General features: G+C 37.0%; 1 protein-coding gene across 1 annotated transcript in view; it reads left to right on the top strand.

Annotated features, from left to right (window-relative positions):
* TMPRSS15 (transmembrane serine protease 15) overlaps positions 1 to 23,265 on the top strand; it is a 155,189-nt gene that overhangs the window by 35,077 nt on the left and 96,847 nt on the right. Inside the window, exons 5-6 of the mRNA XM_069074789.1 lie at positions 9,716 to 9,772; positions 21,470 to 21,601. Of these exons, the coding sequence (XP_068930890.1) occupies positions 9,716 to 9,772; positions 21,470 to 21,601 (189 nt within the window). The remainder of the gene's footprint in view (positions 1 to 9,715; positions 9,773 to 21,469; positions 21,602 to 23,265) is intronic.

The following is a 23,265-nucleotide window of genomic DNA, read 5'->3' as shown; positions in this document are numbered from 1 at the left end:
TTAGATTTATTCATCGAGCAGCAGCTTTCCTGAAATCCAGTCATTCCTGTTGGACAGTTCAAACTCAACATATCAAAAATTGAATTGATTATTTTTATCCACAAATCCACTCATCTTGTGACCTCTTTCTTACTGGAGGTGGTCTTAATTACTTAAGAGCTGATATAGTGGATAGAATGCTGGACCTGGAGTCAGGAAGATCCAAGTTCAAATTCTGCTTTTCTCACTAACAGTGTGATCCTGGGCAAGAACTTAACTTCTCAGCCTCAGTTGTCTTATCTGTAAAGTGGAGACAGTATTCATTTCACAGGATTGTTGTGAGGATCAAATGAGAAAATATATGTAGATACCTTTATAAATCTTAAAGTGTTACACAAATGCTAGTTATGTTCTCATTATTATAATATTAGTCACATGTAACCATTCTTGTTGCATTCACCCTCTAGTGCCTTCCTGTCTCAAACTACCTTCCTTCCTTTTTGTATTCAAACACATACATATATACATGTAGACATACAGACATATATGTACACACATTTTTCAGAACATACATATAATTATCAGTACATTACACACATGTGTGTATAAACATTTTTTCTCCCATTAGAATGTAAGCACCTTGAGGTTGAGAACCTTCTTTGCTGTTTCTTTGTATCCCTGATGCTTAGCACATACTAAATGCTTAGATTTTTATTACCACTAAAATCCATATGATGATGTCTATGCCTTTTGGGAGAGGCACACCCATCAGCAAAGGTCTAATGATTGTGGGTCAAAAATAGAAGGCCAAACTGAAAGCAAAGACTTTTTTTTTTTTTTATCATGCTAAGGCTTCTATTCTTGATAGCAAATTCAGATTTCTGGGTGCAGACTTAGTTTTATAACCTTTCACACCTGCTTACAGTTCACAATCAATCCACAGCATTCCTTGGTCATTTAGGGTACCAAAGTAAAGCATTTCACAGGAAAGGGAAGGGTAGAGAAAGAAAGGTATCAGTGAAGGGAGAAAGGGGGATTATTTGGAATACAAGAGGCAGGATTTATTAATAGAATAGAAAAACATTCCCTGTTCCTAGGCAGGAGACAAGGGGTAGAGACCAAATACTTTTTCAATTTGAAAAAAGTCCTTTTAGGCAAACCTGAAGGGTCTCTTAACTAAGGACAACAAGTAATTATTACAATAGTGGATGAACTCATCTGCTTTGCCATGCACATCCTTGTATTAGGTTGGGGGCTTTTCAAGCCACCGGGTAGTTGGGGAATTTCTACATTGTTGGCCCATCAAGTTGCAGTGAAATGATTGTGGTTCCCATTTTTCCCCACACAGTTGCAAAATAATAGTACTCTTGGGACAATAACACCAATTCCAACTCCTCAGGCTGTTGCTAGCTCATTACCTTACTAATCTTCTCACCAGGTTCTAAAGCTATCTAATGAATGTGAATATAAAACATCTCCAAAAGTACTCAAAATGCAAAATCTAGATCGATGATCTGTGATGAAATCACAGATTGATGATGTGTGATGAAATCCCTGGAAGGGCCATACACCTATGTGGAGCACTTCCCAGGGCTTCCCAGCACTGATGAATTGAATTTCCCAGATTCAGTGAGGCAGGGGGTTTTCAGAATTGCTGAATAAGTTGATGCTTCTAGCATTGATGAAATTTCCAGGAGGGCCATTGCTTATGAAGGGGGTTATTGAGAATTATTGCACAAATTATTTTGCAACATAACATTTGTATGTAGTGTCAAAGTGAATTACCAATTAATTTATGGAATTGTGAAATGGGAGAGACATGCCTGGTTCTTTGGGTACTTGCCAGGAAAGACTAGGATGGTAGAGGGAAATAAAACTTCAGCCATACTTTTTAATAAGACCCATAGGGTGCAGGGACAAATAGGCAAAGAAGTTATATGATTTATCAAGATCATCAAGAAAGGGAGCAGAAAGTATTCCGTTAGTTATAAAACTTTCAGGGTTTTTAAAGCAATATTAGTGTTTGTAAAGGAGGTTACAAAGATTAATTTTAGATTTATTTTATTTTAGTATTTTCTATCACAACCTGACATTGTCAGTGTTAAACCCAAAGCAAAAAAAAATCATTTAAAAATTGTAGAAAGATTGAATTTGTTCATTCCCATGTCACATCATTTGTATTCTTTTTGGGGGGGGAAGGGGAGAAGGCAGGGTAATTGGGGTTAAGTGACTTACCCTTACCTAAGGTCACACAGCTGTCACATGTCTGAGGCCATATTTGAACTCAGAGCCTCCTGACTTTAGGGCTGGTGCTCTACTCACTGAGTTACCTAGCTGCCCTATTTGTATTCTTTTTAAAAATCTTAGAAAATATAACTTTTTTTCAGAGCAACTTCATGGACCATGTGGTCTTCAGTTTAGAAAGAGTTCTCTCCAAAGTTACTAAATAGCTCTTAATTGCCAAATCATATAGCATTTTCTCATTCTTTATCCTTTTTGATATTTATGCAGCATTTGACACTGTTGACCAGAAACATCTAGGTAATAGGGAAGACAGAATGCAGACCTTGAAGTCAGGATGACCTGAGTTTGAAACCTCTCTCAGACACAATACTGGCTGTGTAACTCTGAGCAAGTCCCTTCACCTCTCCTAATCTCAGTTTACTCAGTTATACAATTAGGAAAATAAAAGCATCTACTTCATTAGGACTGCTGTTAGGATCAAGGAAGGAATTCTATTCAAGGTGTTCTGAAAGGCTTAGTGCAGTTTTAAGCTATCTGCACTAAAACTTTTGGAACACCATGTATAAAGTGCTTTGCGACCTTAAAGTCCTAGACCAGGGGTGGGTAACTTGCAGCCTCGAGGTCACAGGTTCCACACCCCTGTTCTAGATAAATACCAGCTCTTCTCATGGATCACTGTCTTCTCTTGTGCTCTCTTCTCCCTTGGTTCTCCTGACTATTCCTAGACTCCTTGAGGGGACCATCATACATATCACACCTTCTACCTGTGAGATTACCCCCAAGGCTCTGTTCTGGACCTTTTCTTATTATTTTCTCCCTCTCCTCCTTCCTTCTCTCTCTCCCCCTCTTTCCTTCTCTCTCTCCCTCCCCCTCTTTCCTTCTCTCTCTCCCTCCCCCTCCTTCCTTCTCTCTCTCCCTCCCTCCCCTCCCCCTCTTCCGTCCCTCTGTCTCTCTCTCTGTCTCTCTCTCTGTCTTTCCCTCTCTCTCTCTCCCTCTCTCTCTCTCTCTCTCCCTCCCCCTCCTTCCTTCCTTCTCCCCCTCTCTCTCTCTCCCTCTCTCCCTCTCTCCCTCTCTCCCTCTCTCTCATTTAATTATCACCTCTATACAAATAATAGATGCAGCACTACATATACAACCCTATTCTTTCTCTTGAGATTCAGTCCTATGTCTCTCACTCCCTCTTGGACATTTTGAACTGATTCTCTCGGGCATCGCAAACTGCATGTTCAAAGCAGAACTCATTATGTGTTACCCTTCACATACTTCTCTTCCACGTTCCCTATTTCTGTTGAAGGGGCCACTATCCTTCAAGTTACCAGCTTTTGCAACTTCAGTACTGGGACTGTGTTTTCGGAGGTCTCTATCCAAAAAGATCAGACAATGGAGCCTTTAGTAGGCATGAAGGGGTAAACAGTTTAAGCAACCATTATGTTTTTGGAGCCATAAGTTCCAAAGTGATACCACTTTTGAAAAGTAGTTGCTGGCCTATTTTACAGGGCCTCAGCTGCTACTGAAAATGACAGAAGGTCATATCATCACCCTTCATCCAGAGTTTCCCAATATGTATAACTAGTTCACATGCAATGAGAAACGCTGAATGAAGGATGATGGTAGAAGATGGGTAAAGCATAAGAGTCATCTGTTGCTAAATGGAAAAGTATATTTAAGATCTTACTTTTGGGTGTTAGTGGGTTTTTTTTGTGAACAGGTTGTGACTGCTGGAGGCTGAGAACTCTAGTCTCAGACCCAGTGCTTTGCCTCCCCTGCTGATGCAATGGCCTATGAGGATTTAGCTCTTGATGGAGAGAGTCCTGTCCACTGATGGCTCTGCCCACTTCGAGAGACACATATAAGCAACTGAACCTCTGTGTACATTAATTCAGTAACCTAGAATAAAGGTTCTGTCCAGTGCACCCAATGGGCCAAATGAAGCACTGTATAACTAGCATGAGAGAAACTTGAGGAATAGGATACTTAAGATTTTTTTTTTAATTTAGTCCTGAGTGGAGACCATGTGACTGATTGAATGGTCTGAGATCTGGAGAGAACAGGAATAAATAATCAATGACTCTACTCTTTAAGCTTAAGAGGAATAGAGGAATCCTGATGATACCTCTCATCTCATATAGTCTGTATGGCATGTTAGTGCCCCTCATGCACTCTCTGCTAACCTGAATCAGGTTAATGTCTTCACAAGAACTGCAAAAATCAGGAATTACCTCCATCATTATTCTGAACATGGATATGGGTGAAGAGGTGGTACAGAATATAATGCTGTGTTTCAGTGGGGGGTGGAACTGTATAATTCCCAACTAAAACTAAATAGTTATTTCTGCTAAAAGATGCTCCTCATGTCAGTTGGAACATTCATCCTTGATTCCACATGAGTTAACTTGCTCCTGAATGGCAAACTGATTATAATGGTGTCTCTGTCTCTCTCTCTCTCTGTCTCTCTCTCTCTCTCTCTCTCTCTGCTTTTTGGCAGTTGGGGTTAAGTGACTTGCCCAAGGTCACATGGCTAGTTTTTGCGGTAAGTGTCCGAGGGCTGGATTCAAACTCAGGTCCTCCTGACTGCAGGGCCGGTGCTCTATTCACTGCCCCACCTAGCCACGCCTAATGGTCTACTTTCTCAATCTTATGGAAACTGTTCTGATTTTACTACAGTTGATGCTTATTTAGGCTATGGTCTTGAATTGCCAGTTATATATTACCATGGCAATCACCATGACATTCAGTGGTTTTTCTATCTCCTATGCCATCCTCAAGCAGCAGGCATTACTTGACACTAAAATGAACCTTTTTTAAAAAGTTAATTTAATTTTAGTTTTCAACATTTTTTTGAGAGGGAAAGGCAAGGCAATTGAGATTAAGTGACTTGCCTAAGGCCATACAGCTCGTAAGTGTGTCAAGTTTCTGAGGTCAAATTTGAACTCAGGTCCTCCTGATTTCAGGGCTGGTGCTCTATTCACTGCACCACCTAGCTGCCCCTGAAATGAACTTTTAAAACATCTTTATCATAATACTTCTGTTTATTTGGGTTGGATGTTTCATCTCCCAGATGCCTGTGATAAGTCAGCAGTATCCTAAAAAGGATAAGTGCTGTCAATTTTATCAGCTTCTTGGGTCTGACCTCTAAAAAGACACAAGTTATTAAGATAGATTACTCTTAGGAACAGTCCCCGTTGATCTTCTCTGGCCTATTCTATCCCATTAGGAAGTTGATCATGTCTTGAGGTTTCTCTCTCCTCAGAAGATTTTATATGTAACAGCTTGTTTATTAATGACCCCTCAGATGTGGCAGGGATCTTGACTAGCACCCTCCAAATTTGTAAACAAATGTCATCATGACATTTGCTTTGTTCTCAAGTTTAATTTTGTTATCCTGCCTGCAAAAATGACACAAGAATATATTTTAATATTCTATTTTTCATTAATATAATAATAATCTTTTTTCATCAATTGATTAACAGGAGCCTCTACCCCAATTCATTATCTCCTTTTTCCACTGGCAATTATTCCTTTCTTGAATGCCTTACTTTGCTCCAAATAAAGAAATATTAAAACATTGTACTATCATATATTCATTAGCAAATAAAATCAATAAGAAACAGAAATCAGTAACTATTTACAATAATTTGAATATGGGAAAGTTCACTGAGAGTCACTTGAATCCCTTGCTATAGTGACATTTGGCTTTTTTTCTCTTATGAAAACTCAGTCTTTTGCCATTCAGCTATTTTGCCCCCACAGTTATCAAGGAAAGCCTCTTCTCAGAAATTCTTTTGTAAGAAATGTTGAAGGGTAGCCAGGTAGCACAGCAAGTAAGAGCACCGGCTCCAGTGTTGAGAAGACCTGGAGATCGAATCCCGGGCTCAGACACTCAGCACCACACCCAGAAACACCTGGCCATGTAACCTTGAGCAAGTTACTTAACCCCGATTGCTTAAAAATATATTTAAAAAATGTTGAAAACAGTTTTCTCAGAAAATAATAATATCTAACATTTATGTGGCACTTAAAATTTTCAAAATATTTTATATTATCTAACTTTCAAAATGACCTTGTAAGGTAGGTGCCATATAATCTTCCTTAAAGAGAGAAAAGAGGCATAAAGAGATGAAGTCACTTGCTCAGGGTCACACAGCTAGTATTTGAGCCAGGATTTGAACATCTGTCTTCCTGATTCCAGAGCTATCATTCTATCCACTATTCTACCTAACTGCCTAGAATACTTCTCCATCTTTTTTCTCTCTCCCAAGGGCTTCTCTTTCTCTCTCTCATTGGCTTCTCTTCAACTATGACAGGAAACAATCAATTCAGCTTCCCTCAATTAGATTGTGGCCCCTCAAGGACCACACTTTTGCTTTTGTTTATATCCCCAGTACTTAGTACAGAGCCTGTCACTCTTAATAGTCCCTCTACCATTTGTTTATTTTACACCCTTGGTAAAAAGTAAAAAAATACACTGTTTCCCTGACTCCATACAGAGAAGTACCTCACAATGACTGTCAGCTAGTAAACATGGCTTTTCTCAAAATCTCATGTAGCTCTGAAAGATACAGTAACAATATCTGTGGTCCCCCTTCATTTCAAATTTTTGGCTAGTATGAAAACAGATGCATAAATATTTTTATGTTGATTCTCTTCCTCTTTTTTTGTATAGGTATAGTAGTTATAAAGCTATAGTTGTTGTATAGTGGCATGGTCACTTTTATGTCATTAATATAATAGAAGACAATAATGCCCTCAAGAAGTGGGGTCTCTTTCAGGTGTTCAGGTGTCTACATCCAAAATTGAAGCACTAAGTGATAGTCATCACAGGACCTGAACTCAGGAAGATCTGAGTTCAAATCTATCCTCACACAATTACTATCTGTGTGACTGTGAGCAAACTGATTAACCTCCCTCAGCCTCAGTTTCCTCATATGTAAAATAGGGATAATAAAAACATTGATTAAAACAGGGGCAGCCAGGTGGCTCAGCAAGTAAGAGAACTGGCTCCAGTGTCGGGATGACCTGGGGATCTAATCTGGGCTCAGACACTTAGCACCACACCCAGAAATAACTGGCTGTGTAACCTTGAGCAAGTTACTTAAACCCTATTGCTCATAAAAAAAAAAAAAACATTGATTAATTGATTAATCTCAGTCATGGGAAAAGTGTCAGGTTGTTAAATGCTCCTTAGAGGCCAGAGATTTATATTTAATCTTAGAAGTCAAGGAAAACACCTGAGGTTAGGGGAATCATATGATCAGATGCCCTTTCTGAAGTGATTTCACTTTGCTTGTGGAAGATGAATTAGAGAGGAGAAAGTCAATAGTCCTGATGAGAGGTTATAACTAGGGTGTCTTGAGTGAAAAGAAGAGTATAGACACAAAGTAGAGTGTGGAAATAAAATGGAAAGGACTTGCAACTGATTGTATACATGGAATAAATAAGAGTTATGAGTCAAAGATGACAGCGAAGTTGCCAGTGCAGGTGACTTGAAGAATAGTGGCCCCCTTCAACACAAATAGGGAAATTTGGAAGAGAAATGTGTATAGGGGAACAGATGAGTCCTGCTTTGGGCATGTAGAGTTTTAGATACCTGAGAGAATCAGTTGGAAATGTCCAATGGGCAGTTGGAGAGATATAAGACTTGATCTCAGGAGAAAAATTAGGGTTATCTATAAATGCACCAAAGAGAGGAAAATATAATCAGGGCAAAAACTCTTGTAAGGTCACTTTTCCAAGATTTATAAGGAATTGATTCAAATTTAAATAAAAGACATTCTTCAAAAGACAAATCTTCAAAGAATAAGAACAGACAGTTTTCAAAGGAAAAAAATCCAGTCTATCACACCATATTTAAAAAATGCTCAAAATCACTATTATTTAGAGAAATATAAATGAAAGCAAATTTAAAGTTCCGTCTTATAGTTATCAGACTGATAAAAAAGATGAGAGATATATTGTTGAGAAATGTCAGTGGAACTTTGAGTAAACAGGCAGACTAGTGCACTGTTGACAGCACTGTGGATTATTCTAACCATTCTGGTAGCAAATGTGCAACTTTGCCCCCAAAGTTAGTGAACTGTGCATAGCCTTGGACCTGTTGTTGTTTATCCTTCACTCTTGAAGAGGACCAGGACATCAGGGAAGTGATGCCATGTCATGCAAATGAATTGTATTTAAGTGAGGAAGAGCTGTGCAAAGTCGCCAGTCTCACTTTCTCCTCCAGAGCCATCTGGGTCCAATGGCAAGAAATAGAAGAGGATGACTGGAGATGGCTCTAGATGCAGTGGAAGACATTGGCTAAGGTCTCTAAAATGTCTCAGTTTGACTGAGACATCACCCAATGAGTGATTAAGACTAGGTAAGAAATGAGGCAGAGCATGGCCTCTTCTACCTAGTCAAAAAAAAAAGTCAATCTGAGAGGGGAAGACCCTCAGAGTGTCTGACCTAAACAGAAATATTTGCTATTTACATTCACTCTGAGCCAATCAAGGCCCAAACAATGACCAAATGGGGCTTGGCCTTGGTCCTATTGTTGGTAAATCAATGAGAGCCAGGGCACTATTATTTATAGAGCTGACTGACTTGAGAATCATTTCTAAAATTTTTCACTAGCTTTCCTATCTTAGTTCCTCTCTCTGCCACCAGCTTTGACATTTTGTCAAACTTGTGCTAACTTTCTTGGTATGACTTTTTTCCCAGCCTCTGCCACATTTTTTTTGGTCAAGTTCTGAAGTTTATTTTACCTTCTATTTTGTTTTCTTTACTTTTTCCCAAATATCTTCTGGGACTTTATGTGGGAGAACTGGGCTTTCCTATGACCTTCACATTGAAATTTTAACCAGAAGTCTCTACCAAACACTTTCTTCATGAAAACCCTGTAAATAACTTGCTTGTTCATGTATCTGGGGCTCAGAGTGGTTAATTAATCTATCAGGTATCACATACATAGTAAATATCTGTGCAAGCCTTGGAATAAAATATTCTGATGCTGGTTCCCACACACCTTCCAGGATACTACTTATACATCATAGTTTCTGGATAAAACAAACAAACAAAAAAACCTTATACACCAAAAAAAAAAAAATAAGCATCCCAGAGATGTTTAGCTAATCATGTTTATAATAGCAAAATTCAAGATTAATAAATCCTTAATCAGTTATGACACTAAAAATGTTCATTTTGAATTCTTAAATAGAAAAATATAGACCACAGAGAAAAGTGATGTCAAAACCATTTTACTCAATGCCCTTATTTTTTCAAATAAAAACAGAAATGACTACACAAATTAGCTGACTTATCCTAGGTCACAAGTTAGCTGTTGAATCCAGGTTCTCTGCCTTCCTATTACACTATGCTAGGGCACCTCCCAAAGGACATAACAATAGAACAATCTATATATTCACATCTTTCACTATCAAAGAGGATATCAGGAGGTTTATAATTGCCATTAAATGTTGTCAACATTTAAGTAAAATGATTTATTTACCTTTAACAGGAGCTGACAACCTTACAACTAGCAGTCCTCCGACTAGCAATCCTCCAACAACCAAAGGTAGGTTTGTGAATTGATATTTCTCTGTTTTTAGGTTTTCAGGTTGTTTTCATATATAACAATTATTTTTATCCTGATGACAACTTTGTGGGGGAAGTAAGGCAAGAAGTTTTTTAGATGAAGAAACAGACACAGGGCATGGATTTGCACAGCCAATTAATGGAAGAGTTGGTGCTAGAGCTCAGGTCTTCTGGTCCCCTTGATCTCTTGCCATTTTTCTCATTCGATAAACTAAACTGTTTCTCACAAGAGATGTTTATGACACATAAGAGTCGAGATGGAGAGCAACAGAGATAAACAGGGATAACAGTAAATAAGATTTTATCTCTACTCACTAGGGAAGGAAGAGAACAGATGCCAACAGGGAATAATTTCAGCATGTTTATGGGAACAATGGCTCCCTTGCTTTCATCCCGTTGCCAAGACCAGTACATGGTAGGGTGGCTTCCAAATGGATGTGGGACTGTAAAATAGCTTTCACACTCTGCTTCTCTTCAGTGCTCAGACTTATGTGGGGTTTTAGACAAAGAGCTATCTAGCACCAATAGAATTTTGCCCTATTGTCCACATGGAAAGATAATAGTATACCCAAGATTCGTGAAGTAAGGGTATTTTCTCAAGTGTCTAATTAAAAGTGAGGAATAAGATGCAGGTACAGAAGGAACTTAAATCTGTTTCAATCTAGCAAGAAGAGTGGGGCAGGTAATATCCAGTCTCTGGGTTCATTAATCTTCATATATATATATATATACACACACACATCCTGGGGGTGCTGGGGGTGGGAAGGAAGAATGAAGGGGGTTAGGGACCATACCAGTCAAACTGGTTTTCAGCAGCACATAACCTTGAAAAATCTAAACAGATAGATTGCATTAAAAATAGGATTCCTGTTAGGCTAAGATCAAGAGTACATATTTACATGACAGCAGGAAAGTAATAGAAAAAAATGAACCCAACCTCTGTGTGTTTAGAAGAAAAAAAGTTACTGGGGCAGCTAGGTGGCACAGTGAATAGAGCACCGGACCTGAAGTCAGGAGGACTTGAGTTCAAATGTGGCCTCAGACACTTAACAATTGCTAGCCATGTGACCTTGGACAAGTCACTTAGCACCAATTGCCCTGCCTTTCCCTCTGATTTTCTTTTTAAGAATGTTTCAAATAGGGGTGGCTACCCCTGGAGTCAGGAGGTCCTGAGTCCAAATCCAGCCTCAGACACAACACAAAAACTGTGTGACCTTGGGCAAGTCATTTAACCCCAACTGCCCTCCAAAAAAAACAAAAAAAAATTTACTATTGGTTTAGAAGTAGAAAAAGAAAATATTTTCTACTTTTGACTTTCCTTCCCCCTCTCTCCCTACCCCACTTTCATACCTGTGATCTGAACCTGTACAGTTACAGTGTAACTGTCATTACTGTTCATCTTACTCTCATTTTATGGAGTTCATTATTATAATAGAATCATTATTATTGTTATTGCTATTATTAATCTCATTCTTCTAACTTTTGATTTCAATGTAGGTCAGATAGAAATGGTCCTGGGACAAGTTGTTCCTCCACAACTGTTCTTTTATATTTAATATTCTTTGGATCATTAAATTAATATTCTTCAGACTGTTGTACAGAAATGCACAGGATACCTGATGCTTGTTGTAGAACAAAAGTATGGAGATGTAAACTAATGTCCTGTATCTAACCACTAGATGGCCCTCCCTGTGGGGCATGGCTTCCTTTCAAAGCTCTGTGCTTTATGCTTCCCAGGGGAAGTAAAATGGTTTTCTCTTGAGCTTACTCACCCTGTGGTTGTAATAGCTTTTATATACCAAAGGAATCCACAAAGTGTTATAGTTGTCTCAGATCCTTTTGTTTAGATACTGGTGAAAACTTAGCAACAATCCCTCCACTTTTATCTACCTCAATAATTCTAATTTCCCAGACAAGTTCAGCTAGGTAAGTGGCTTCTCTCTAGAAAGGATACACCATTCCATCTTCCTTATATTTGTAAGTATTAAAAGTACAAGAACTTCCTCTCCTCTGTTTGTATGTCAAAACCCCTTGATATCAATTCTCCACCATCTCCTCCTTTCCTTCAATCTCTGACAGAGACACACTATATGCACTTGATCCAATCTGCTTCTATCTTCTCCAGGAGATTTCAACCATAATCAGTTCCCCTTTTCCTGAATCTTCAAACCCATCCCTATCAACTAGTTTCTTCACTACCACTTTCAAATAGGCTGAAATTTCCATCATCCTTTAAAAAAAATCACTAGACCTTCCTGCCCTCTTAGGGCAAATGGGTGGAGTATTAGATAGAGTACTGGGCCTGGAGTCAGCAAGATTGCTTTTCATGAGTTCAAAACAAGCCACTGACACTAGCTGTGTTTGCCTCAGTTTTCTCCTCTGTAAAATGAGCTGGAGATGGCAAACCACCCCAGTGTCTTTGCCAAAAAAAGCCCAAACGGGGTCACGAAGAGTCAGGCATGACTGAAACCACTGAACAACAAAACTGTCCCCTCAAGCTATTATTCTTTATTTCCCTTCTCTTTCTTAGCCAAACTCCCAGAAAAAAGCTATTTAGATTTGTTGCCTACACTTCATCTCTCCCAGTTCTTCAGTCCTTTTCAATCTGACTCCCTACCTCATTCTTCAACTGAAACTGCTCTCTTCAAAGTTATTATAATCTCTGAACTGAGAAATTTGATGATATTTTTTCAAATTCATCCTTCTCAATCTATTTGCTGCATTTGACACTTTTGATCTGGATGCTTTCTCCTCTCTGGGCTCTATTAACAATTTGGGTGTTGTTACTCAGTAGTTGTTCAGCTGTTTTTCAGTCATGTCCAGCTCTTCATGACCCCTTTTGGGTGTTTTTCTTTTTTTTTTTTTTTTGGCAAAGATACTGCAGTGGTTTGTCATTTCCTTCTCCAGCTAATTTTACAGGTGAGGAAACTGAGGCAAACAGGGGTAAGTGACTTGCCTAGAGTCACACAGCTAGTAAGCATCTTAGGCTGGATTTGAACTAGGGGCTTCCTGATGATACTACTTTTTCCTAGTTTTCATATTTATCTAACCATTCCTTCTCTATCTGATTTACTGATTGATCATCTAGATCCTGCCTTCTAATTATTTCCTAATCTCTGTCCTAGTGTCTCTGCTCTCTCCTTTCCACATTCTCTCTGTGATCTCATCAGTTCTCAAGGATGAATTATCATTTCTATGTGTGTGATTCCTAGATGTATCAATCTAGTTCCAGTCCTACATCACCAGTCCAGGCACTAAGTTCCACTCCTACCTCATAAATTGCCTATTGTACATTTCAAATTGGATGTTCAAAGGCATCTCAAATTAATGTGTCCAAAATAAAACTCATATCTTTCCCTCCAAATCCACCCCTATTTCTATCGAAAGAACCTCCATTCTTCTAGTATCTCAGATTTGTAAATTTGGCGTTATCCTTGACCGTTGGATCTATCTCACCTAACATGGCAAAATAAATACCCAGAACTTGTTATTACTACTTGCATTTATCTCTTGTTGATGAAAGATGCCTTCTCTCTACTCACACAGCTACCACCTTCATTCAAGCTCAGTAGCCTCTATACCTACAACAAGTTCTATATAGAGATAGCGACTGAAACATGAAAATTGATGAGGTCTCAAAGAGAGAGCATAAAGAAGAAAATAGAACTCAGGACAGAACATTGAGGTATATCCATACTTAGGGGACAGGATATGGATAATGACTGAACAAAGGTGAAGGCAGAAGGGATCAGACTGTAGAAGGAGAAACAAGAGAACTTCCCAAATCACAAAATTCCCTGTTGCAAATTTACTAGACTCTTTCCAAATATTTCCTTTTATCCACCTGTTTCTTGTTTATTTTTCTTTTTATAGTTAGATCAAATAACATTAGCACAGGAAGGAAATTTAGTCATACAGAACTTACTCAGAAGCACAAAAATTCTTGTTCTGAATTTCACCACTGCTGAAATCTACCTGCATCACTTTAAAAGAACTGCTAAGCTGTGAGTGGATAGAACACTGAACCTGGAATATGGAAAACCCAAAATGGTATCCTACCACAGACACTGTGATCCTGGGAAAGTCACTTTACCTCTTTCAGGATTTTTTCTTCAACATTAAAAGGAGGGTTTTGAGCTAGACCAAGGATCCTTAGCCTGGGGTCTATAAACGTGTTTTGTTTTGTTTTGTTTTGTTTTTTTTTAACATTTTGATAGCTGTATTTCAATATAATTGGTTTCCTGTGTAATCCTATATATTTTATTATTATGCATTTAAAAACACCATTCTGAGAAGAGTATATAGATTGTAAAAGGGATCTATGACAACAAAGATTAAAAACTTCTGGCCTCTATGACTTCTAAAGCCTTAACTCCAGACCTATGTTTTAAGAAAACCTCCTTCATTTTAAACAAGAGAAGATGGAGGCTGAAGGATTTAACCCATATCTTGCAGCTAGTTAGTAGTAGATCTGGGACAAGCGTCCTGAATTCTTTTCGCTAAACCTTGGCAATAAAAGATCACATCAAAATCCGGCACTTGGTTTAAAGTATATTTTTGTTGCAATGAAAATTCCATTTCCCACCCAATGGTGTGTTTCCTTAATTATTCCAAAGTACAATGACCCAAAATATTAGGTTTGGTTAATATAGAACAACCTATTAATTAGGAAAAATGTTTTGAGTAAAATGTTGTGGTCATTGTTGGGATAGGAGTGAAGCAATCTCACTCAAGATACACTATCTAACTTTGTGAAATGTATGTCCCATACATTTATGATATTTTAAATGCCAGTTATTATTTTATTATTCTAATTTGACTGGGGTCTTTAATCTTTAATTAAAATCATTTTCACATACCGAAATTAGAAAACTTTCTCCAACACATATTTGTTAAGTATGTTTAATTCTATCTTAGTCCAGCCATTTAGAACCTAAAATATTACAAAGAGATCATAATGTTTGGGACAGACATTTTGCTCTACTTACATAGATTAATGGACCTAAAACCTTTTTTTGTTTCCCAGCTATTTCAAGTCTCCTAAACTTGAAAGGATATAAAGAAAAATTATAATATTTTTAAAATCATCTTTTAATCCCCAGTAGATGGCAGTGATGTTTTGGTTTTGAATTAGAGCAAAACCTAATATGAGTTCATATTTTTATAAACTTTAGAACATTACCCTTCTCCTCCTCCTGGATATTCTCATCTTTCTATGTTTTCATGTCACTTCTCTCTCTTGGTTCACTCCCTGTCCCTGCCCTCTCTGTCTGAGAGCACCTTCTTAGTCTCCTTTGATGCTTCCTCATCCATGTCACTCCCCCTAACCCTTAGTGTCCCTCATGTCTCTGTCTTAGATTCTTTTTTCCTTTCTTTACTAACTTTCTTGGTGAGCTTGTCACCAGGGGTTCAATTATCAACCCTATGCAGATAATCCCCAGGTCACTGTAAACAGCTGTAGTTCCTCTCCTGAGGTATAGCAATACATCTCCAACTGCCTCTTGGACCCTTCTGTCTTAAAAGTCCCATAGACATCTCAAGCCCAACATGTCCAAAATATAACTCATTTCCCCCCCACAACTGTCCTCCCTTCTGAAATTCTCTATTAATGGAGAAGATATGACCATCTTTCTAGTCACCTAGAATGGCAAACTCAGTGAGATCCTCAACCCTTCACTTTTACTCACACCATATGTCAATCTGTTGCCAAATACTGTCATTTCTACCTTGTTAGCATCTTTTGTCTATATCATCTTCTCCCTATTCATATAGTTGTATGAATATTGGCAACCACACTGACTGCTAGCACAGGTTCTTAGATTGGCTTTACTAGAAAAGAGAGCTGTTTAAGGGGTCAGCAATCTTTTTTAAATTATATTCACTAGTTCAGGGGAAAAGTTAACACCCTGAACTTCAGAGAAAAATACAAACAGAGAAAATACAAGCAGAGAAATAAAGACCAAAAGACAGGGCTCTGGCTGCCTGAATCAACTATACACTTTACATGCTTACCTGGATTGAGAGAGCCTTTACATCCGAGCAGTCAGCAAACTCTGAACATACAGCCACTCAGAATCTCCACCAGATAATCACAAGACCCTTCTCATAAGCGAGCCTCCAAAGCAAACTACCAACTCTGGATATATATACACATTTCAGAGCCAGAAAGCATCACAACCCTCCTGATTCAGTGCCTAATTAGATTAGCAAAAGGTGTGAAAGCCTTCCTATAAGCAAACCTCCCTTAAGCAAGCTTCTGTTAATGGGCTCCACATGAGGCCTATTAATGGGCAGGGAAGATCTTATATAATTAACATTACAATAACCACCACCAAAGTTTAGGCATTTTCACCTCAACTACATTCTTTTAACTTGTCTGAAACTGAATAGATTCTTTTAAATACAAATTTAGGAAGGAGTCAAGAGAATCATAGGGAAGAAATGACATTTGATCAGTTGTATCAGACCATAGCATAATAGACTGTTTATATTGCAAAAGGAAGAAAAAAAAAAGAAGTGTCATCTCAGGACTTCAATACCTTCAAGAATTATTGAAAAAGTAAAGTAAGATAGGCAAAGGAATTTGGGGTGGTTCTGTTCTATTTTGATGCTCTTAGAAGAGGGAAATGGGGAAAATAGGAAAATATATTGAGAAGGATGAAGGGGATAGCCCTTACTATCTCATGTAACAGGAGTTCATGATTTGAAGATATTTGAATGTGGAATGAGAAATAGGAGAATGAGAAATAGGAATGAGAAATAGGAGTAGAGAAATGGTATCACATAAGCTTCATTTGAATCAGATGAAGGAATGTTGAATACACAATCACACATACAGAATATAGCATTGAATACATTAACTGTAACTAATTAATAGGAGAATCAGAGAGAGGGGAGTTTGTGATGAAGGCAAGGTAGATAAAAATCATAAGTAAAACAAACTACAACATTGACTGGTGGATCATGAAAGGGAGATTAAAAAGAAAAGAGAAAGAGTAAAGATGTGATCAGGGGCGGAGCAAGGAGAAGAGAAAAGGAGCAAAGAAGGTGAAAAGAGATTTCCTTAATCATAGATTACTAGCATTAAAACAAACTCAAACTCTTTCATCACTCTTTGTAAAGAGATGGAGGAGGTAGGCAAAGAGAGGAAAAAGTACAAGAGGACAGAATGATGGGAAATACACAGTTCACAATCGTAATTTTGAGTGGGATGAACTGACTCATAAAATGGAAGATAACAGAATGAATTAGTAAGTAGACTCCATCAACATGCTGTATATTGGTGTAAAGCCAAGCACAAGCAGCTTTCCAGAGGACTACTGCTATGAACAGCTTTCAAGTTCTGATTATATGGTATAGTGAACTCTCTATTCAATAACAAATCAGAGCAAAACATTCACAGAAAATCAAGGTACAGCATTCGCAATGTTACAACTTATCACAGAAAATCAAAATACAGCATTCACCTTGTCACAACTCAACAACTTATCACTAAAATGGCCACATAGTTTTCGCCAAAGTGGTCCCATAATTTTCAACAAAGTACAGTCATTTAGTAACTCAATCATTTAGTAACTCAATCATCCTTAAGGAGGCTTGCCTGCTTAAGGGACACAGAAAATTACTTCAATTAGTCAATCACAAAGTCTTAAGTCCTCAGTTCAATCACAAAGTACAAAAATCAAAGTACTCCATTGCTGGGTAGTCTCAATTGGAGATTAGTTTCCAATCATAAACAAAGTACATTCATTTGGTCAGTCACAAAACACAAAGGCCATCCACCCTTAGGTCACAACTAGGTTATGATATCATCACAGCATTCAATACCCAAGGAGAGGTCTTTTCTTCATCTCGACCTGAGGCAAGCTCTCATCAGTTTCTGTTCCTGGGAAGACAAGGCTTAACAAAGACACAGTATAGATACACATTGTCAGCATCCTCATCAATTTACTCTCTGCCTGTAAAATCAACCTAGACCCAACAACAAGGTCTGAGGAATTAGTGAAAATTATCAGTCCAGTCCCAGGACCCCTGAAAACACCAACAAGACCCTCCTCCAGGATTTCTGTAGACATACAACAAGAAAATCCTCTTTGAACCAACAGCCAGGTACCAGAACTTCTGCAACAACAGCAATGTCCTCCATCAGCAGATGAATTTGACAAAGTAATGTCAAAACAGACAGACCAAAAAACGGCACCACAGTTTTGCTTCCTCAATCTTTGGCAGCTCCAGCTGGCCCTCAGAAGTCCTCAGCACCATAAGCTTCATTCTCAAAATCAAAATCACTTTATCCAAAAATCAAAATCACTTTATCCAGTCTCCACATTGCTTGCTCCAAAAATTCTGTCTTAGTTCTAAATTCTTGCTTCTCTTCTCAGTTCTTCTTAATTTTCAGTTCAGTAGCAGCTGCCCTGACTCCACAATGCTTACGCCAGGAAATTCTGACTGTCCAGCTTGTTCTCTTCCTTAAATACAGTACAGCTCCTCCCTGTTCAGCCTCTTCCTGTTATGTCAGCAACAGGGTTTCCCAGTTCAGTCCCTTCCTGTTATGTCAGCAACAGGGGATCATACCTTCTATTTCTTTAACAGAGGTTTAATTTGAAACTAGGTGCTAAGTACCTCAGAGTTTTGCAATACAAAGGGATCTTCAAATTTCATTACTATTACAATTGGAAATAGACTTGAAACATATTCATGGAATTAAAATTAGGAACTGTATCTAAATCTATTATACTTTGCATGAACTCAAAAGATTAGGGTAGCAATATTGATTTTAGATTGGGGAACAGTAAAAATAGACTAAATGAAAAAGTAGGCAAATTATATCATGATTAAAGGTATCATAGATAAATTAATATCAATATAATACTTTTACACACAAATAGTTAAATGAAATGAGTTAGAAGAAATAAATAGTAAGTCTATAATAATGACTGACCTCAATGAACTCCCTTCAGACCTAGAAAAATTTAACAAGCTACGTAAGAAAGAAAAATAAGGCCCTGAATACAATTTGAGAAAAAATGGAGATGATCAATATTTAGAAATTTATTACATGGTAACAGAAAGGAGTACACATACTTTTTGGATTGCATGACACCTTTTAAGAAAATTGACTATGTATTGGATCATTAAAAATCACAAACAAATACAGAAAAGCAAGAATGTTAAATATCCTATACTAAAAATGATATAATAAAAATTATATTCAATATAAATAAAGGATTACAAGGGAATTATAAAGGAATAAATAACTGAACCCTAAATAATTTAGTGTTGAAGAATTGGTGACTCAGAGAACAACTCCTATAAAATATAAAAAATTTCATCAAATAAAGTGACAGCAGTGAAATGACATATCAAAACCACAATGGAGAGAGAGGGGAATATGAATGAATTGGGGCTGAAGTTTTAAAAATAGAGAATCAACAATCAGAATACTCCCAACAAAACACAGAAGAAAAAATTATGTAAACCAAAGAAGGTAAAATTGAAAGAAAAAAATTATTAATAAAGGTAGAGTAAAAATGATGAAAAATAAATAGCTAGCTTAAATGAAAAGAAGATATGTAAAAAAGTTTGCATCAAAAATTAAAAAAGAAAATTCACAATAAAGGAAACTCTATACAACTATTTTACTCAAGTGTATGACAAAAAGCTAATAATTGAGGTGAAATTATAAATATTTACAAAAATATAAAATACCTTGATTAACGTACCCACACAGTTTGAATAAACCAATTCCAGAAGCATGACTTAAATAAGATATAAATGAACTCCCTCCCAATAGGGGGGGGGGGGGGGGGAAGGGGAACCCTCTCAGTCAAATTTACAAATGAATTCTACCAAACATTCAAATAAAATTAGTTCAAGTATCATATAAGCCTCATATGACTATTTTAGCAAATACAGAGAAGGCTTTTGACAAAACACAACAGAATTTCTGTTCTGAACACCATAGAAAATACAGGAAAAAATGACTTTCATCAATATGGTTAAGTAGTATGTATTTAATCCAAGAGCCTATGTAATGAAGATAAACTAAAGTCCTTTCCACTATGATCACTACTATTTAATAAAATATTGGAAATGTTTGTTACAGCAATGGGAAAAGAAAAATAATTGATCGAATAAGCATAGGCAGAAAGGAAACAAAATTATCACTTTTTTACAAATGGTTTGATGATGTACTTAAAGAACCTTAGTCACCAAAAATTAATGAAAACAGTAACTTCAGCCAAGTTGCCAGATAGGAAAAAAATCAACATTTTTTTTTAATATCAGCAGTAAAACTCAGTAGGAATATAAAAAGAAAAGTTACATTTTAGATAACTATAGGATATATAAAAATCTGTGTTTTTCTACCAGGATATTTCAGGAAGTATCAAATATGACAGACACAAATAATTGAAGAGATATTAATTACTTATTGGTAGACCATGCCAATATAAGAAAAATGACAAAACTGCTTAAATTATTTTGCTTGTGCAGTATCATACCAAACTAATGAAGGATTATTTGCACAGCTATCAAAATGATAATAAAAGATTGAGAATCTTAGGGAAAACAGGCCTTTATTATCACAAAAGATAATAATAAAATGTTGGAGATTGTAAGAATTTTGGCATTTCATTTAGAGAGAAAATGGTGGAAGGGAGACTGAGATACAAATGATTTCTACTCTTCACATAGCCTTCCTTGGTTCAAGGAGTGATTTCCTGAGATTTGGCTGTGTTACTCAGAGATGAATCTACTCTGGCAGGCTTCCTCAGGGAAGATACAGTAGCTGATGTGATGGGCCCAATTTGATCTCCATTTTGTAGTGTGGAGCTTATGCTTAGTACCTTTTCATGTCATTTGTCCTCTTTTAAAAGTTTGTTTTAAATTTACCTGTTCCTTGTTATTGAATGTCTATTATGTATAAGATATTAGTGTATTTGATATTATATGTGCATATGATTTTTATTGCATCTCCAGAAAAGAGAATATGTTTGTGGCTTCTACAAAATAATGTTTAAATGATTAGCAAATGGGAATTAATAACTTTAATCTTTGAATTCCACAAGTTATCATTAAATGTTGTCCCAAGATTAGTATTAATATTAATGTTAAAAAGTAGACTTCAAAATATGATGGCAGTATTTAAATATTTCCAATTCAATACTTCAAAAGATCTAAGATTAAATTGGAGTGGATATTTCCTCATCCAGACAGTTTGATTTTTTTTTCTCTTGATGAGTCATTTCATCAGTTGTGGCCAAATAAAAAAATTAGCACTAGTGATCATCTGTTTATAATTAAGCCTCCCTGAATCCAACTAAGCTGTTTGATGGAACCTTACAGATAAAACTGTGTTGTGCTGTGCTTGCTACAACAAACTTTCAAAGTAAGCATAGGTTGCAAATGTTTTAAACTTCAATTGTTTTGAAATCAGTTCTAAGAGCTCTCCATTCCTGACATTCCTATGCAGTTGATTTTCAGTTTTGATTCACTGATTTATCATATATAGAAAAATTTCCATTTGAAGTAGTATCCTACTACTGTGCATACTACATCAGTCTTAGATATTATAGAGTTAAATTGCAAATGACCAAACTCAATACTTAGCAGTCCATTCAATAAAGAAATGTACCAAAAGAAAATTCAATTTTTTTTCATAATTTTTCTTTTAAAGAAATTGTTTCAGTTGAGTGCCTCCCTGGTTCAAAACCTTGTGCTGATGCTCTAAACTGTATATCTGAACAACTGTTTTGTGATGGAGAATCAAACTGTCCTGATGGTTCTGATGAAAGCAATAGAATTTGTGGTAAGTAGTTTTATGTGAAAATTTATGTGTTTATTTATCAATGTAGTCTATCAATTTATCAATTCTACACTGTCCCCTTCTCTTAAGTACCTCACTCATTGTATTGCTGATCTTGCCTTGTCAGGCCTTACTCTTAGATTACTTCCTATTGTCCACACACAGTTTTTACTCTTTCTCACATTTCGGATGACAAAGATGGAGAAATTCACGAAGTAGTATAACTGGATTATGTTATGTCATCTCAACTGGCCCCTCAATGAAACAAGGGTTTTATACCTACCTAACTGATCCACCATCCCATTCACTAGAAGGTTGCCCCCTCTGTCATCGTCCCTTTCTCACTTATTTTCATTCTCTTATTTACTGGTTGCTTAACTGCTGCCTACAAAGCCCATATCTCCTCCATTCTCAAAACGTTCTTATTTGACCCATCTATCTTTGCTAGCTATTGTTCTATATCCTCCTCCCTTTTCTATTGCCTTTCTTATCATTCTAAACTCTCTACCAAGGTCTCTGAGCTCAGTATTCAACTGAAACTTCTCTTTCCGAAGTTTCTAATCTTTTAATTGCCAAAATTGGATTCTTCCCAATCCTCACCTTTCTCAACCTCTCTGTAGCTTTTGACACTATTGATCACTTTATTCTACTTGATGCTCTCTTCTTTAAAGATTTTCTACTGCTCACTACTGGTTTTCCTCCCTGTCTGACTCAGTCTCTTTTGATGGATCTTCATCCAGGTCATGCCTGGTAAACATGGGTATCTCCTAGGGCTTTGTCCTGGTCCCTCTTCTCTTCTTCCTCCATACTATTTCACCTAATGATCTCATCAGCTCCCATACTGATGGTATCTGTACTAATGATTCTCAAATCTACTTATTTAGCCCTAATTTCTCTGCTGGCCTGCATTCTGAAATCTCCAATTGCCTATTGGACATCACAAACTAGATGTCCCACAGCATTTTAAAGTCAACATATCCAAAACAGAACTCATTATCTTTCCCCCAAAACCATTTCTCTTTTACTAAATTACTTCCCTAAATTACCTTAATAAATAACTAAATAACTTACCTAAATTACCATAAAGGTGCCCCCATCCTGTCAGAAACCTAGGACTTAACTCTTCATTCGCTCAGCACCCATATCCAATCTGTAACATAAGTACAGCCAACTTTTATCCCTATAACATCTCTAGTACACACCCTCTTCTCTCCTCTGACACTGCCACCACTGAGGTCTTCATCACCTCACACAGAAATTATTGCAATAGTCTCTATTTCATTAAATATCCATTTTTTCCCCAATAGGATCATACTCAGTTTTGCTAGGTAGGTTATTCTTGTTTGTAATCATAGCTCCTTTGCCTTCCAGAATATCATATACCAAACCCTCTTCTGTTTTATTTATCATGGTCGCTGCTAGATATTGTGGATCCTGACTGTGGTTCTATATTATTTGAATAGTTTCATTTTGGCTGCTTGCAATATTTTCTCCTCTTCAAACAAACTACTATTTAACTATGCCCCCCAACTTGTATTTGTGAATTTGATTTCTTGAACTGGAATAAAAAAATTCACATTTCCCCATACTTAATGTCAAAATCTTTTCTGGTTGACCTGGATGACCTGAATAGATCATCCAATGCTTTAGTTATTATTTTAAGCCAG

This window comes from Petaurus breviceps, unplaced genomic scaffold (assembly GCF_028583685.1).
Source record: "Petaurus breviceps papuanus isolate PSGF00001 unplaced genomic scaffold, PetGlider_PUasm1.0 90897, whole genome shotgun sequence".
Classification (NCBI taxonomy): Eukaryota; Metazoa; Chordata; class Mammalia; order Diprotodontia; family Petauridae; genus Petaurus; species Petaurus breviceps.
This window is presented reverse-complemented; position numbering and strand designations above follow the sequence as displayed.